General features: G+C 56.2%; 1 protein-coding gene across 2 annotated transcripts; it reads right to left on the bottom strand.

Annotated features, from left to right (window-relative positions):
* Positions 1-6843: 6843 nt before the first annotated feature.
* Positions 6844-14873, bottom strand: DLX6 (distal-less homeobox 6). Of its 2 annotated transcripts, XM_086614802.1 has the most exons (4): positions 14840-14873; positions 9993-10403; positions 8860-9053; positions 6844-7095 (listed from the first exon to the last, which is right to left on the bottom strand). In XM_086614802.1, exons 2-4 carry the CDS (start codon positions 10354-10356, stop codon positions 6844-6846), a joined length of 810 nt encoding a protein of 269 aa, XP_086470928.1. In that variant the 5' UTR covers positions 10357-10403; positions 14840-14873. The 2 variants fall into 2 exon arrangements, with proteins under 2 accessions (XP_086470928.1, XP_086470927.1); XM_086614801.1 differs by lacking the exon at positions 14840-14873 and having other exon boundaries at positions 8860-9048; positions 9985-10353.
* Between the last annotated feature and the right edge of the window lie 336 nt (positions 14874-15209).

Here is a 15209-nt window from a genome sequence, read left to right as displayed (position 1 = left end):
AATGGGAATTCACTCCGCCGGAGCTGGCCGGACAGCCTGGCTCTGGCACCGCTCCCTCCTCCGAGCCAGCCGAGTCAGCTCGGCTCGGTTTCCACGCTGGTCCCTCTCCCTGCTTTAATTTCTCCTCCTCCCAGCTCAGAGTGTTGTTGGGCAGGTCGGGGAGAGCCTGGCACCCCTTCCCGGGAGAGTGTAGCCAGACCCGGTTAGGAAATGCCCCTCGCTGGCGCTCCCCGTCGCCGTGGCCTCGTCCCCAATGCCCACACAGGGTCTACAGCTGCCCACCGCTCCGTTAAGAGCCCCGGGCCGAGGGGGACGCTCCTGTCTCTCCTGTCCCTGTACACAGAGGCAGGCAGGCAGGCACACCCCGGCGCCTCTCCCCGGCCCGGGCACACCCCCGGGGCTCCGACGACGGCCTGAGGGAGCCTGGCTTGTCCGGGCCTCCCCCCTTGCGTCCCCGGGAAAGGGATGGGATGAACCGTCCTTTGTCTGACGCTGGGTTTGAGCTCGGCAGATTGCTGGCTCGGGGCTTTTTTCCCCTTTTTTTTTTCTTCTCCCCCCCCTCCCGCCCCCTTCCCCTCCCTTCTCTTTTCCTGGCGGCCACTTCCATGTGGAGCGGGGCAGCTCGGGGAGCCGAGAGGAGCCACATTCCTGTGGGTGCCGAGCGGCTCCAGGGCTGAGCCACAGGCCCTGACACACAGACACACACACAGAGCAGCCTACAGCCCCAGCTTCCCCAACTCGAGAGCGCTTGCCACTGCCTGCACCCCTGGGGCTCTCCCACCCACAGCAGATCCATCTCCCCCCACCCCCCCCACTGCGTTCACCCCCGGACACCCCCCACACACACCCCCATACACACACACACACCCCCCTCGCGACGCACACGCACAGCTCACTGCCCGCCAGCCCCCAGCTACGGACACCGGGGAAACACCTTTCCCCGTCCCCCCAAAGAGCCCCCCCCGCTGCTCCCCGCCCGGGCATCTCCACATCACTCGGCGGGGAAGAGCCTCCACTCGCGACTCTCTTTCCCTCCTCCTCCTCCCCCTCCCTGGGGAAGAAAAAAAAACAAAACGACCAGCCCACCCCCTCCAACCTGTCACCGCGTCAAGGCAGCCGGCTCGTCAGGCGCTTCTGTCGCCCTCTCGTTCCCCTCGGTCTCCCCCATAAATTCGCTCGCCCCCCCCCCGCGGCGCGCGCTGCCCGCTCCGCCGCCGGCCGCGCTGCGTCCCGAGCGTGCATCGCACATGTGGCATCCATTAGGGATTTCTGCCACGCGATTTCGCGACTGGCAGACTTTCGGTGGTTCGGTTGTGGACTGTGGAAAGGAGATCTATTGCTTCAGGAAAGTCGGGGTGGGGGGGAAGAAGACTCTCTTCTTCCTTCCAGTCTTCTTCCACCTTACCACCAACCGTTCGAGCGGCTGGTTGCAGTAACGCGATAACCTGTTTCATAGGTTAGACAAGAGGCATGAAATTAGGAACCGCGGAGTTTACATTAAGCCTCCCTTTCACTCTGGTATTTTTTTAGGGACAATCTGTGTTACATCAATTAAATGTTTCTGTTCTTTGTTCGGCGGTCCGTCTATTTACACGCGATTTGGGAGGATAAGCAATGGTTTATCTGCCAAGAATACACACCTGATAAATCCCGACCCACGTTCATGCCCCGGGTGTCTGTGTGAACACCCTTCGCGGACGCGACCTCCAAGGCCGCGGGAAAAAAAATCCTAGGCACCCTCGCCTTCTTATTGCCCTTTAGGTGAGGTCTGGGGTGCCGGGCTCGGCCAGAAGCTGCGACTGATTCAGGACTTGGCGAGGAGGAGCCTGAGGATGATGGTTCTTCGCTCTCCTCCTGCTGCCTCCTGCCCCTCGGCAGTCCTGGAGAGGTTACCTAAACCTCAGCCTGGGCTTTGCAGCAGGGATCAGCGAGCCTTGCCGGGCCGGATCCTGACTTGGCTCCGTGCTCTGCAGCGGCGGCGTCTGCCTGACTGCGGAGCTGGAATCTCCATCCCAGGAAATCTTTACAGTCTCCTCGATATGCACCATATAACGCGGTTTATAGGACTTTCGCCTCGCCGTATCCACTGAGCTTTCCTTTCCCTTTCTTCGCTTTGTTTTTATTAATTCCCGTGGAGCAAAGCGCGCAGGGAAGTCTGCGGGCTGCCGGGGGCGGCTGCAGCCCGGGGAGGCCAGCAAGGCCCGGGGTCGGCACCCCTCCCGCCCGCGGGGCCGGCCCCGGGCGCTGGCCCCCCGCATCCGGACCCTGACGGTACCCGCCGGCGGGGCAGCAACCGCGCTTTGATGATTTGGCCCATTAAAAATGAAGCGGGTTTGTGTATTTCGTGTCCGGGGTTAATAAAAGCTCATCGGGAGTCGAAAGCGAACTAGCCCAATGAATTAACCTCGCTAGCTGCAGGTAGTCCCGTTAGCGGGACTCTTTCGGTTAATTAATTGCAATTGAGTCGGTCCTGTGATAATTTCCTTAAGGACCCCTGAAGACTGGTCCAGAGGGTTCGCGGGAGCGCAAAAGACCGGGGGCTCCGCAGCTTCCCGCGGAGGGTGCCTGGCCCCGGCGTCCCGCACCACGCACTCTTCCCCCCCCGGTTACGAGGCTTCCGAGGCTTCTCGCCCGAAAGTGACGTTCAGTCACCTGAGAGGAGGCACACGACAAGGGCGAGCCCGCTTTTGGGGATGGGTGGGGAGCCCGGGGATCCTTCGGGTACCAGGGAGAAAGCGGCGGGAAGAGCCGAGCCGAGAGGCGGACTGATGCGGGCGGGAGCCCGAAGCATCAGCCCCTGCCTGCACATCAGGCTGCACTCGTTGAGATTTGGACACGTAACGATGCAGACCACTGATTTGCTATTTTCTTAATTCCCGCTCTTCTCATTCCCTATGAATCAAACAGTCTTTTGTCCTTCAGAGTTTGATTTGATCGCTACTGTTCACATTTCACTTTTGTATTTTCCTCTCCCTATACCATTACTCATTGAGTGCCCCGTGAAATTACAATCGTACATTTTCAACTCAGCAACCCATTTGCAGTGCAAAAATAGGGTCTAAATAATGGCTGAATTAGCCCTACTGGACAGTTTCAGATGTAACACTCTGTAATAATTATATTGCAGGCTGGATTAGGATGCTATTATCATAATCTGGACGTTTACAATTATCTGTAATTTGCAAAGATGCGCCAGGTCTTGATTACAGCAGGTTTTTTTTATCAAGCTAACCATCACTAAACAGTGACAGTAATAACAGCTAATTTTGCTGGCAATATAAGAGGTGCTGGGGTGTGCAAACAATTTCACACCTGGATGTGCTCACTCAACCAAGAATATAGAGAAAGAGCTTCTGCCCTGAGACTCAGAAAAATATTCTCCACTGCTTCTGTTCAGTATAGATTTCTAGACCCCGATCCTTGCTTAGCAGATTTGCACAGGGGGTAAGTTTTGGGGCTCGGTTGGGTTTGGGGTCGGTTTGTGACTGCTTCGCGCTTTCCCCTTCGAGGCACGCTCCGTCCTTGCTCCTTCCCCCACTCCCGCGGTCACTCTTGCGCCCGTGGTTTCCCTCACCGGGCCGGACCCCGACAGCTCCGCTCCCCCTTTTCCCCCGGTGCTGCCGGGGGCGGCGGGCGGCGCGGGGCGGTGCGGGGCGGGGGGTGCGGTGGGGGGTCCCGCAGGGCTCGCAGAGGGGAGGCGCAGGGCTCGGCGGCCCGCGGAGAAACCGTGCGAGCCCTGGGGCCAGCCCCGGTCGCCCGGTCCCGCAGTGGGGCGGCGACAGCGGCCCTTTCCGCGTCTTTCCGCGGCGCCCATCGTGGCGGCCTCGGGCGGCGGGCGGGCGGGCGGTGGCGGAGCCGGCGCCGGCAGCCCGGCGGCGGCAGGTTTGGCGGCTGGCGCGGGGAGCTGCTGCCGCTCCATCCATAGATGACGCTGTTTCACGAGAGTCTCCCGGGGCGGCAGCCGCGCGAGTGGGAATCGGCGCTGCCGCTGCTGCCACTCGCTCCCACCCTGCTCCCGGGAAGGCCTGCCTCTCTTCTCCCACTCTGTTACGTTAATCGGGCTTTTTTTGTTATTGCTATTATTATTATCATCATTACCATCATTTATTTGTTTGCTCGCTTGCTTGTTGTCTGGGCTTTATTTAAGCCTGAGAAATCGCTCGTGGGGGAGCAAGGCACGACGCACCGAGAGGCTTTCTGCTCCGGCACCCACGCTGGTCCCGGCGAGGCGTGCGGGCGCGGACGAGCCCCCCTAAAGCCCACGAGAAGCAGCGAACCCCCTTCTCCCGCCCCCCCGGGGCCGCCAGCGGCGGGGGAATCCGCCCGCCGCCGTCCCCGCTCGGGGGCTGCAGCGAAAGGGTTAAGGCTTCTGCGGGGGCCGTGGGGGCCGGTACCTGCCAGGCTGGGCTCGGCTGGGCCGGGCTGCGGGGCTCGCTCACCGGGGCATCCGCCACCCTTGTGCGGGGGCGAGTGCGAGCCCCCCGGCTTAGGGGGGTGTAAAGCAGGGGTTTCTGAAAGATACACACACACACACACACACACACACACACGCACACGCACACACACACGCTGTTGGTTTAAATGTATGGTAGCTTTCTCTCCAGTGTCATTTGAATAATTCAGTGAGCCCCACTACCAGCTGTACTTCTGAAGCCTCTTCCATTCTTTTCAGCATTATAATTTTGGTTAATTTTCAATTTTAGGCCCTACGTCTCTGCAATTTGTGTATGAATAACAGAATAATTTTCCTCTTTTGTTTCGCCTTTCCTGTTCCTGAATCTAAATAAAGATGGCTTTTTAGTATTAAAAGTGGAAGAAAATTACAGGTAATTATCTTTGACGGTAAAAACGCTGTAATCAGCGGGCTACATGAAAAATTACTCTAATTATGGCTGCATTTAAGAGAATGGAAAAAAACCTTCTTGTGGATAAAAACCTTAAATTGTCCCCAATGTCTGCTTCAAATTGGATGGCACTGCAGCTGGAGGCTTTGTTCAGAATTGATCCTGGGGAGCTCTGAACCCAAAGTTTCACAGTGGGAAGGGGAAAAAAAGAAAAGAAAACATTTTTCCTAATGTAACAATACGAATGGTAGAAAATGACAAGACTGATCGGTTTTAAACCACTCTGAAGACTGACTGAGCGTGGAAGTTGCTCAAAAAAAAAAAACAAAAAAACACCCCCCAAAAAACTGGTATATTGGTAAGTAGTCTTTGCTTTGTGTCTAATTATAGTGACTGTCCTTTTGCACGACTGTATGTAGCTGTCATTATATGGAGCACTCTGAGGATCTCTATTGACTTCTGATAAATGGCTCAGTGGTTTCAAGGTTCATAATTTGAAGGATGCCCAGGTCTCTAGCCATTAATTCTCGCAGTATGGGGCACCCAGCTTGGATGAGGAAAGGGCTTTTCATTGTCAGTAGTTGCTGTGCTTTCCACAAACCGGTGAGGCTGGAGCTGGCTGGACAGCGCGTCGTGTGCCCGGGCACCTCTCCGGGCTTTTCAAAGCATTCCTCAGCTTGTATTGTCTGCTCTTTAAAAACAAAGGAGGGCGCCTCTTTTCTTAATAATTCCGAGTCTCCAACCTTGGGGAAGAAAGGCAGGGCTCTGAGCTTTGCCTCGGCGGGAGAGCTCAGCTCAGCTGAGCAGCGGAGCAGGGAAACGGCAGCAGAAACGGCCGGGTGATTGGAATCTTCTTCTAGGCTTATCTCCGCGGTCTCGATACCTCCTTGTCTTAGTCGTAGCCTTGAAACGAACCAAAGCACCAGCTCCCCCCCCATTTCCTCCTCCCCCCGGTCTTTCCCGTCTTTGCTGGCAGATGTGTGCTCAGGTAGCGGTGTCTGTGCGTGCAGGCGAGCGGGGGGGACTGTCCAGCTGCCTGGGCTGAACTCGGGGGGCGGGTGGGGGCAGGTGGGGATCCGCCAAGGCGGAGAGAATTAGGAGCCAGGCGGGCGTTTTGTGGCTTTTACTCTATATATGAAAGAAGACAAAAACATACAAAGTATATATACAACTAAAATTCAACAATATATACAGAAAGGTTGCTCGGGGGAAGGGTCCTTCTCGCTCGGTGGGTGAGGCTGCCGTCAGGCAGGACTGGACCTTCCTTTCCCGGCCCGCGGCGGCGGGTGTTGCCGCGGATCCCTCGCTCTGTCGTTCCTGCTCGTCTCCGGGAGTCTGTCCGGCTGTGTGCGGGTGTGTGCGGGTGCGGGTGAGGGGGCTCTTCGCGGGAGAGACGGTGGTTTCTTCCGAGCCGCAGCCCATTGCATTTTGAGAAAGCATGCAGGTTTTGCTTCGTGGTAATGTTCTAATCTTACAGTATATTTTCATTTTTTCGACCAGTTCGCCTTTTTTCCCCCCCCTTTTTTTTTTTTTAAATCCCTTCTTTTCTCTTTTAATTTTTTTTCCCCAGTCCGGATTTGGTGAATAAAAATGAAGGAGCTTTGACTAGTCTCTCTTCATCGTGTAATGTCTTTAGCTCATTAAACAAGTAAAAACGGCTGCCATGGTAGATTCAGGTTCTTCTTGTGGGCAAAGTCTGTAAAAAGTTTGTTTTGACGTATACTCCACAGAGAAAGAGGCTGGTGCCTTGGACTCCAAAGGAAAATATCCTAAAGAGAAGTGTCTTCTGTGCGCCAGAATGAAAATTGTGTCTTTCTGTTCAAGATCAATCGCTGAGGTTACTTAAAAAAAAAAATAAAATAAAATAAAGCCACTCTGTCTCTTCGCCGCATCTACAAGTTCACACAGAGCCTGGTAGCTGGCACGGCTTGGCAAAGCAGGGGAACTTCTTGCCATGTCGAGACGAGGCGTTCTTGGGAGATTATTTCTCTTGGACAATTCACATCATTTGTGGTCTCTGCATTGTGTCTTGATGTGGAGAAGAATACCAGTGAGAATAGCCAGGCATGTAGCTGTTGGGAGGCATATTGACTCCCTTGGCAGAAGCTGAAACGTCCCAGACTGGAGGCAGAGCCGGAGAGCGAGGGGAGAGGGCAGCGGAGCCGGGCAGAGGGTCGCTCTCGTGGGGGTTGCTGCCCTGCTTCAGCAGCTTCTTGAATTTGGAGCGCTTGTTCTGAAACCAGATCTTCACCTGTAAACCAAAACGCAGCAGTTATGAGGCCACCGTCAGCACGGGAGACCCCGGGGGCCGTGGGTTTGCTGTAGAGAAGGTCTTGAGAGCCCACGGCAGCCGGGTGTGGAGCTGGGGATGATGGGGAGAGGGGAAGGACGGGAGTAGCTACTGCTGCTCTCGGACTCTGGATGTGACTAGAGAGAACAGGAGAGGCAGAGCCGAGCTAGAAAGCGAGAGGGGTGTAGGTTTTAGCCTGTAACCTCATTTTCCCTGGGCAGGCCAGATTGATCGAGCTGAAACCGAGTACATGCTCTGAGCTCTGCTGCTTTAACGCCTCATTGGGAATTCTGGAGGTCATTTGATCATTTGGGCAAACTGTTGTCAAACACGGGCAATCATATGATTTTGTGCCAGGAGACAGGAGCCAATAGACAAAGGGCATCTTACAAAGAAATCGCGTATCCAAAGCCGTTTACGATCGAGCGGTCCTTGCAGATGTGACGGGGGAAGAGGCACAATGGATCAGGATTGTGGCTTTATTTTAAAAGTTGTTTTTAAAGAGAGGAAAAGTCTCTTTCCTGAGAGAGTAATTGGCTATCAGGATTTCTTCGGGTCTCATCCTGCAGAGCTCCCAAGGAGACAGCCTGCCCTCAGTGAGGCGCGCAAGGATTGGGCCCACTCTGACAGATCAGAATTATTGTAGGCATGATATATATGCAAGACACATATCTACACAATATTTCTTAAAATCAGACAAACAAAGAAAGCAACTTCTACACGTGTATTTGTCCTTGCAAACTTTGCAGACCTAACGTTAGGGCATAAGCAGGGATGCTCGTCTAGCTGCATGCTCAGGATCGGGCCCCTGAATCCATGCGTGCGCGGGAGAAAGCGAGAGAGCAAAGGAGAGACGGAGCGTGCATGCCAAGGGTACTAAAATCCCGTTTGTACAACCATCAGGTCTATTCCCATGATTAACGTTTGCTGAGTATTTAAAAATCGCTGGCTGGAAGCGACTGTTATCAATGACGGTGATAAAACCCTGAAGTTATTTGTTAAGCTCATAAATTCACATGATTACATTTTACCCGAATTGATCCCATCCATCCATGCGCTCCTCCGCAAAGCCCAGCCTGGGAAGCCTGTAATGCCTCATGTGTCTTTCAAGCTTTAAATTAGCAGAATGGCACAGCTACTCCAACCACACTTAACTATGGCTTAACCTGCTATAATTTTGTACACGGGTCTCTTTGATCTCCAGATCCATTATCACCTTTCGTACATTTTGCCCAAGGGTAACCACTGCATTTGCGTTAGTCATCCAGGCTGAATTAACTATTGATTTTACAGGTACTTCCTAACGTGCTCCTGCTTCCTCTCTGCCTATAGGTTGCTACGAGGCAGCTATGCTTTCCTTTTAGCTCTACCTCAGGCCCAGCGACTCCTCGCCTTTGTTTTGTTCTCCCTTTCACAGCCGGGCAACCGCATCTCGGTGCTGGAATTACCCGAAAATACAGGCAATTTTAAAATCGTATGTGTGGCATCAAAAGGGAGCGTTTGCTCGCCAGATGGCTGAGAGAAGGGCGCGTTCGGCTCCTCCTGCGGTAGACCGGTCTCTCCGTCGTGCATTAGATAAGTCCTGTCACATATAGATGGGGGACCGTGTGCGTTACCTTTTCTACCGTTCCCGTACAGAGGTCAAAACTTTTGGGAAGCATCGTACTTGGCTTGGCCTTTATTGCTCGCGCAGGATTTCAGTGATTTGGCATTCCCAGTAATTACCTGTGTCTGGGTTAGTCCTAATGAAGCTGCCAGTTCGGCTCTCTCTGGAAGCGCCAGGTACTGAGTCTGCTGAAAGCGATGATTTAAAGCCTGGAGTTGTAGACTAGAGTAAATGGTTCGAGGCTTCCGAATCTTTTTCCCTTTTCCATTGAATCTGATTTCACCGTTTTCAATCACTGTGGTTTTTTGCTGATCTGCAAGCAAAACAACACAGCTGAAACGTCACCCTCCTTAGCGGGATTTGACTCCTAAAAAACCCGACGCCGGTTCAACACCGTCGCGTACACACAGGCTCCCGCTCCTTAAAGGCACGCCGCGACCCACGCTGCTCCTTGAGAGCTGCCGGGAGGGAAAACAACTGTCCAGGCATAGTGAGCACGCTGCCTTTCCCCCAGGGAAAAAGAATCATAATAAGATTTAAAAATATATATATATTGTGCAGCGCTGGCTTTGTGAAGGGATGTCTGGTTCCAGGGCCATCCAAGTTTTACCCGGCTAATTGACTTCGTGTCGCCAGTTTGGTGGTCAGTGAATCACCAGTCCGAGACTTTTAACAATGCTTCTCCCCCCTCCGGCGCCCCCCCTTCCCTTGCCCCCCCCCCCCCCGCCCTGTCCCTCCGGATGAATACGTACAAATCAGCGGTTCCTTGCAAAAAGAAATTACATAAATCAGACGGCCCCCGAGCGGAATGCGACCCGCTCGCCTGGAAACTTTCACTCCTCAGGTGTTAGCAGGAATTTTGCCTAAAGCCGGTACCGCCGTAACAAAGGAGTGCCGAGCGCAGCCCCCTGCCCGCCGGCCGCGGGGCGAGCGCGGAGGCGCCGGTGCCCAGCGCCGCGGTACCGTCGGCAGCCGTCGCCGGTGAGGGGGGAGCGCGGCGGCCCCGCCGCCGGGTACCGGAGCAAGTAGGCCCGCGGAGGGGCCGCAGCAGCAAGCAGCCCCAATTCTCTGCCCGCCGCCCAGAGCACCCGAGGGCCGGCGTTTCCCTCGGCGAGAGCGCGGGGGCGCGGCGGGGGTCGTTATGCAGATGCCCGGGGGGTGGCCGGGGAGAGGCCCGGAGATGGAAGGTGGTGGTGGCGGTGTCGGGGGAGGGAGAAGCTGGCAGAGGGTTAGGGAAGCGGTGCCGGCTCACCTGCATCGTCCGCCCGCGTCTGGCTGGCCGCGCTGCTGTTGTGGTAGGACTGGAGGTACGGGCTGTGCTGCGAGTGGCTCACGTAGGGGTAGGCGGCCAGCGAGCGGTGGTTGTAGGAGCCGGCGGTGCCGGAGTAGGGCGAGCTGTGGTGGTGATGCTGGTGGTGCGGGTGCGAGCCGGCGGCGGAGTGCAGGCAGTGCAGCGGGTAGTGGGCGCCGGCCATGGCCGGCGAGCTCTGCTGGGAGTGGGGCGGCGGCGGCGGCGGCTGCGGCGGCGGCGGCTGCTGTTGCCCGAACTCCATGAAGGCGGATTTGGAGGAGTCTTGCGCGTCCAGCCCGTCAGCCATCGTAGTCATGGTCATCATCAAAGTTTGGGAGGGAGAGCGCGGCGCTCCCCGGCTCGCCCCCCGCGCTCTGACTCCTCTCTGCCCAGCCACCGCCGCTCCCCTTACCCGCCGCGGCACCGCTGGAGAGGCGGCGGTGATTTAATTTAATTTCTTTTCTTTTCCACCCCCCCCCCTTTTTTTTTTCTTTTCCGCCTTTTTTTTTTTCTTCCCCCCCCCCTCCTCTCCAAGGAGCCGTTGTGCGAGGGGCCTCGTTCACTGAGGGAGGGGAGGAAGGGGAGGGCGGTGTGCGGGGTGTGTGGAGGGGGAGGGCGGGCTACTCCCGGCGCTTTTTTGCGCCGCTCCTTCCCTACATCCCCCCGGCGCGTGGGGTGGGTGTTTTTTTTTTTTTGGGGGGGGGGGGGGCGGTGTGGAAGGAGGAGGAGGTGGGGGGGGAAGAGGCCGGGCGTGGAGTGGGGGGGTTTAAGGTGGGAGCCGGGAAAGTTGGGGCTCCGGCGCTTCGACTTGAAGGGCAGGGACGCGCACAAGTCGAATGGTTCGTCTCCGGAGGGCAGCGCCTCCCTCATTGGTCACTCAACCCCCTGACGTCACCGCCCCGCCGCGGCGGCAGAGCGCGCGCTGCCCGCGCCCGCCCCCCTCTCCCCCCCCTTCCCTCTTTCCCCCCCCCGCGCGCGGGGCGCGGGGCGCGGAGCGCTCCCCTTTCCCCGCGCGCGGGTGGGGGGAAAGGGGAGCGCCTGCTCCCATCCCCCCTCACCCCCTCTCCCAATATCACACGTCCCCCCACGGCATGACCCCCTCCGTTCCCCACCCCCCGCCTTGCGCGGTATTTTCGCTGCGGCGACGCTGCGCGCAGCGCATTTTTTCCCCACTGAAAGCAGCGGCGGCAGCAGCAGCTCCCGTAATCGCTTTCAAATATATGCAAATGGCTACGTGCGGTTGGCGGTTTTGGCAAAAGCTTGATTAGGATATAAACGACCCAAGGAAAAAAAAAAAAAAAAAGGGAAAAAAAAAGTGCCTGCGCCCTAAATTTGTCTTTAGATTACAATTCCAGTTGATTTTATTTTATTGTCAACATTGTTAATGATAAAAATAGAGTCGTTTTACAGTTATTTTTACTTTCTGGAAGGAGGCAATTAGACTTCTAATCAGGAATACACAAAAATCTCCCATGATTAACTGCAGTACTTTGTTCAAATTGCTGCTATAAAATTCAGAACAATTTGCCTGTAATGATTATGGACTGGGTTTATTTTGGGAGGTGGAATAAAAGTGGATATAGCATAAATTATCCTCTAATTATACACCAGTGTCGCCTCAATTATCCTCTTATCAAAATGGTTGTCTAACTGCCGCATTTAGTTTCAATTCTCTCCTTTTTTCTATAAAAAGAACTTCATACCTTGTTATTATTAATCCATTTATTATTTGCAAGGGGATTTATATCCGAACATCCAGGTGGTATTACCACTTCTCTTTCAAAGATGGACTGGGGAAAGACATTAAGTTTGATCCAGCACGGCGGAGGATCTCTCTCTCTCCCCTCTCCTCTCTCTCCCCTCTCTCTCTCTCTCACTCCCTCTTTCTTTTTTTCCCCCCCCTTTCCCTCGCTTAAATCTCCTCGCGTCCAGCTAAGCATGAACTCGGGAGACAGACCCCACCGGAGAGGACTGAGGTAGGAAGGACCCGGCGGAACTCGCTGAGCCTAGAGAAATCCGAAAGTTGCTGTAGATAGGAAAACGGGCTGGAGGCTTCGGGCTTTGAAAACCAACACCGACACCAGCAGCCGCCGCTCGCAAAACCCCGCACAGCCCAGAGACATCCCGGACCAAGCATAGGTCCTGACACTGCCTCTCGCAGCGGCATTGCCCGAGGATTGATTTCTAGATTTTGCAGATGTATTTTTTTTTTTCTTAACGCGTCGCTTTTGGAAATATTTAGAGAGCTTTTATTTTTCTTGCTGGGATTTCCCCCCCCTCCTTTTCCTTTCATGATTTACTTTTGAGTTTTTGCGTCTCCACAGGCCGGTCATTAGCTCTGGGAAGCCGGGGGATGCTAGCCCCCTCTTTGCATACCGCATCGTCCCCGGGAGTGAGGGGGAAGGGGGATGTGAAGCGATGCTCGATCGGTGGCAGGGCATAACCCACAGTCTCTCGGCGCTTATAGATCAACTGGCTTATTTCGGGGAGGTATGGGAGGTGTGTGCGTCTTTTTTCCTGGGTGGTTGGTATGTTTTGTGTCCCCTTACCCACCCTCTCATCGTTGTTTCACTTCTTGAGCCCTTGGAGTCGGTTCAGTAACTCTGAATGCAGTTGTAAGTGTCTTGCCTTGTTCTCCTGCTTTTAACAAGAGTTCCACTTTAACACGCGAAAGGGTAACCCGATCCAGGCGTTTACAAATCTACAATGAATAAAAATATAGAGAAAAGGGAAGAGAAGGGAAAGAATTCCTACTGGGACTCTCTATTCATAGGTATAGGTAACGTACTCAATAGGAACAGGTACATTTGGCAGTTTTATTGCTTTATACCCTCCAGCTCGCTGTTAACATCATGAAGACGTTTTTTTCCGCAGGTGCACATACTAGCATTTTCTCCAGCAGCGAGAGCATGCATAACAAAAGGTGTCAGAAAATGGGCTGGGGAGTGTTTGCAACACGTTGCTTTCTTATTTCGAAATAATTCCTGCCGTATAATGGATGCTAACCCGGGAACGGGGGAAAAGCTGGGCAGGAGAGGAGCCCGATTTGGAATAATACCCAGATGCCGCCTTAGGGAAGGGAATAGGCTGTTTGAGTCACGCGACGCGAAACAAAAAGGAGAAGAAAAGGCAAGGAGAGTCTGCAGGAGCTACTCGCTTCCATAGGCAGTAAATGGAGTTACACGCGCATCCCTCGCCCAGCCTAGCTGAGGGACGAACTGCGGTGGGTCGAGCAGTGTCGCACCCGCGGGAGAGGCAGCGGCTCCAGTGCGGGCCAGGGACAGCGGCGGTGCCGCGGGGGGTGCGGGACGGAAGCGCTGGGCACCCGGCGCTGCTCTTCCCCGCGGTGCTCAGACATCCTCGTCTGTCGTCAGGACAGTTGATTCCATCCAGCCTCACACCGATAATTTTCCCCAATTTAATTAGGCAAATCTCTCGCTATGGAGCGGCTGGCGATTGGTCGATGTTAATGACTCGGCTGTAAGGAGTCATGCTGCTTGTCAATATTTATTGTTTCCTTTTCTCCCCCCCCCCCCCCCCCCCCCCGACCTCTTTTCCCCGTGGCCTCTAGCACGAAGGATCCGCGCCTGCGGGGAGGGAGGGGGAGCGCGGCAGGGCCGGGGCACGGCGGGTGGCGGGGCCGGGCTGCGCAGCGCGGCACGGCACGGCTTGGCAGGGCAGGGCACGGCTCGGTGCGGCTCCGCTGCCTGATCGACGGAGCTGTCCCACTCCCAGTTACAGCGCCGCCCTGCCCCTCTCCTGTTGCCCGCACCGGGGGGCAGAGATCAAAGGGGGCCGAGAGGCAGGAAGGGGGGCAACAGGGGCCCGAGCCGTGCCCTGGTAGAAACGGCAGCTGCAGGGGTATTTCTCTCCAGAGGGGTAGGCAGGCCCTGGGCCCACGCTCTGGCGACAGGGCGGGAGGTGCCGGGGCCGCTGAGAGGTCCCTGTCTGCTGGGAGCCCCCGCTGCTGGGCACCGGCCCTCCCCCGTTCTGGCTCGCGTGCAGCCGAGCTCCGTCACCGGCCTCCTCCTGAGGAAATTAGACCTGAATCAATAGGTCTGAACGCACCGGAGCAGTAGGGTGCTCGTCTCCGGGGTGGGTAACTCGTTAAAAAAGGGGGGGGGGGGGGGGGGCGAACACCCGCACGTCATAATCCCCTCGCACTGAAGTGCCTCCGAAAGTGAGCAGGCAGCAGTCACGAGTGGGGCACGGGAGTCCACGGGGGGAGCTGCCTGACCTCGACCGAGCTGCCCGTGAGCTGCGCGGGGCTGGGGCGAGGTGCGAGCCAGGGGGCGGTGGGGACTGCCCTGGGGAGGGAGCCCCCGCCCCGCCGCCTGGGAGCACCGGTCCCTCCCCGGGGAAAGGCAGCAGGGGCTCAAGGCTCATCGCCTGTGACCCCCTCCCCCGCCTGGCTTCTCCGCTCCTGCCGCGGCCAAACCCGAGCTCCCGGAGAGGGAGTCTGCAGCCTTGGCTGAGAGCGACAGGGATGCGCCCTGCTCGTTGCTCCGCGCCCTGTCCGCTCCGGACCGCGGACGACATCGCGCCCTGCCCGCGTATCACCGGCCAGGCTTCTCCTCCCCTCAACCCCCCAGTTTAATCTTCCCTAGGGGTGCGCTCCGCAAGTCACCCTCGCTCGCCTGGAGGGCAAGGAGGCCTCCGCACCCCGAGCGGGAATAGGGCCAGTCCCTCTCCTCCCCCGGGCCTGCTGAGAGCTGCGGGGGCAGCACGGCCTTCTCCCCGCCCCCACCCCCGCCGTGCTCCCCCGCTCCGCTGCCGCACTGGCGGGCGGAGAGCCTGGCACCGCGCACCGGGCTCCTGGTGCCCCAGGACTGGGTGACTTCGTGCTACTGGTCCTCCGTGTCACGTTAAACCGCGTCGCTTTAATGATGTTTGAAGGTAATACTTTCAAAAGACCAAAGCGTGTGTGCGTGGTTTAAAGTCACATTTGTGAGTCGAAAGATGTCACATAACAGACACAACAGTGAGAAGGAGCTGACGAACAACAGGAAACGGGGTTCTATTTTTAGGGTATAATAGGAAGTTAATATAAGCGGCCAGAGGCTTCCTATATGCCTCCGAGCACCTTCTGTTCCATTCATTCATTCATTCATTCATTCATGCGTTAGACAATAACAACAGGGGAAAACAAACACTCCCGTTCCATTTCTCATCCCCTCC

This window comes from Tauraco erythrolophus, chromosome 7, assembly GCF_009769465.1.
Source record: "Tauraco erythrolophus isolate bTauEry1 chromosome 7, bTauEry1.pri, whole genome shotgun sequence".
In the NCBI taxonomy this organism is placed as follows: Eukaryota; Metazoa; Chordata; class Aves; order Musophagiformes; family Musophagidae; genus Tauraco; species Tauraco erythrolophus.
Note: the sequence above shows the minus strand (reverse complement) of the source record. Positions and strands in the feature narration are given on the sequence as shown.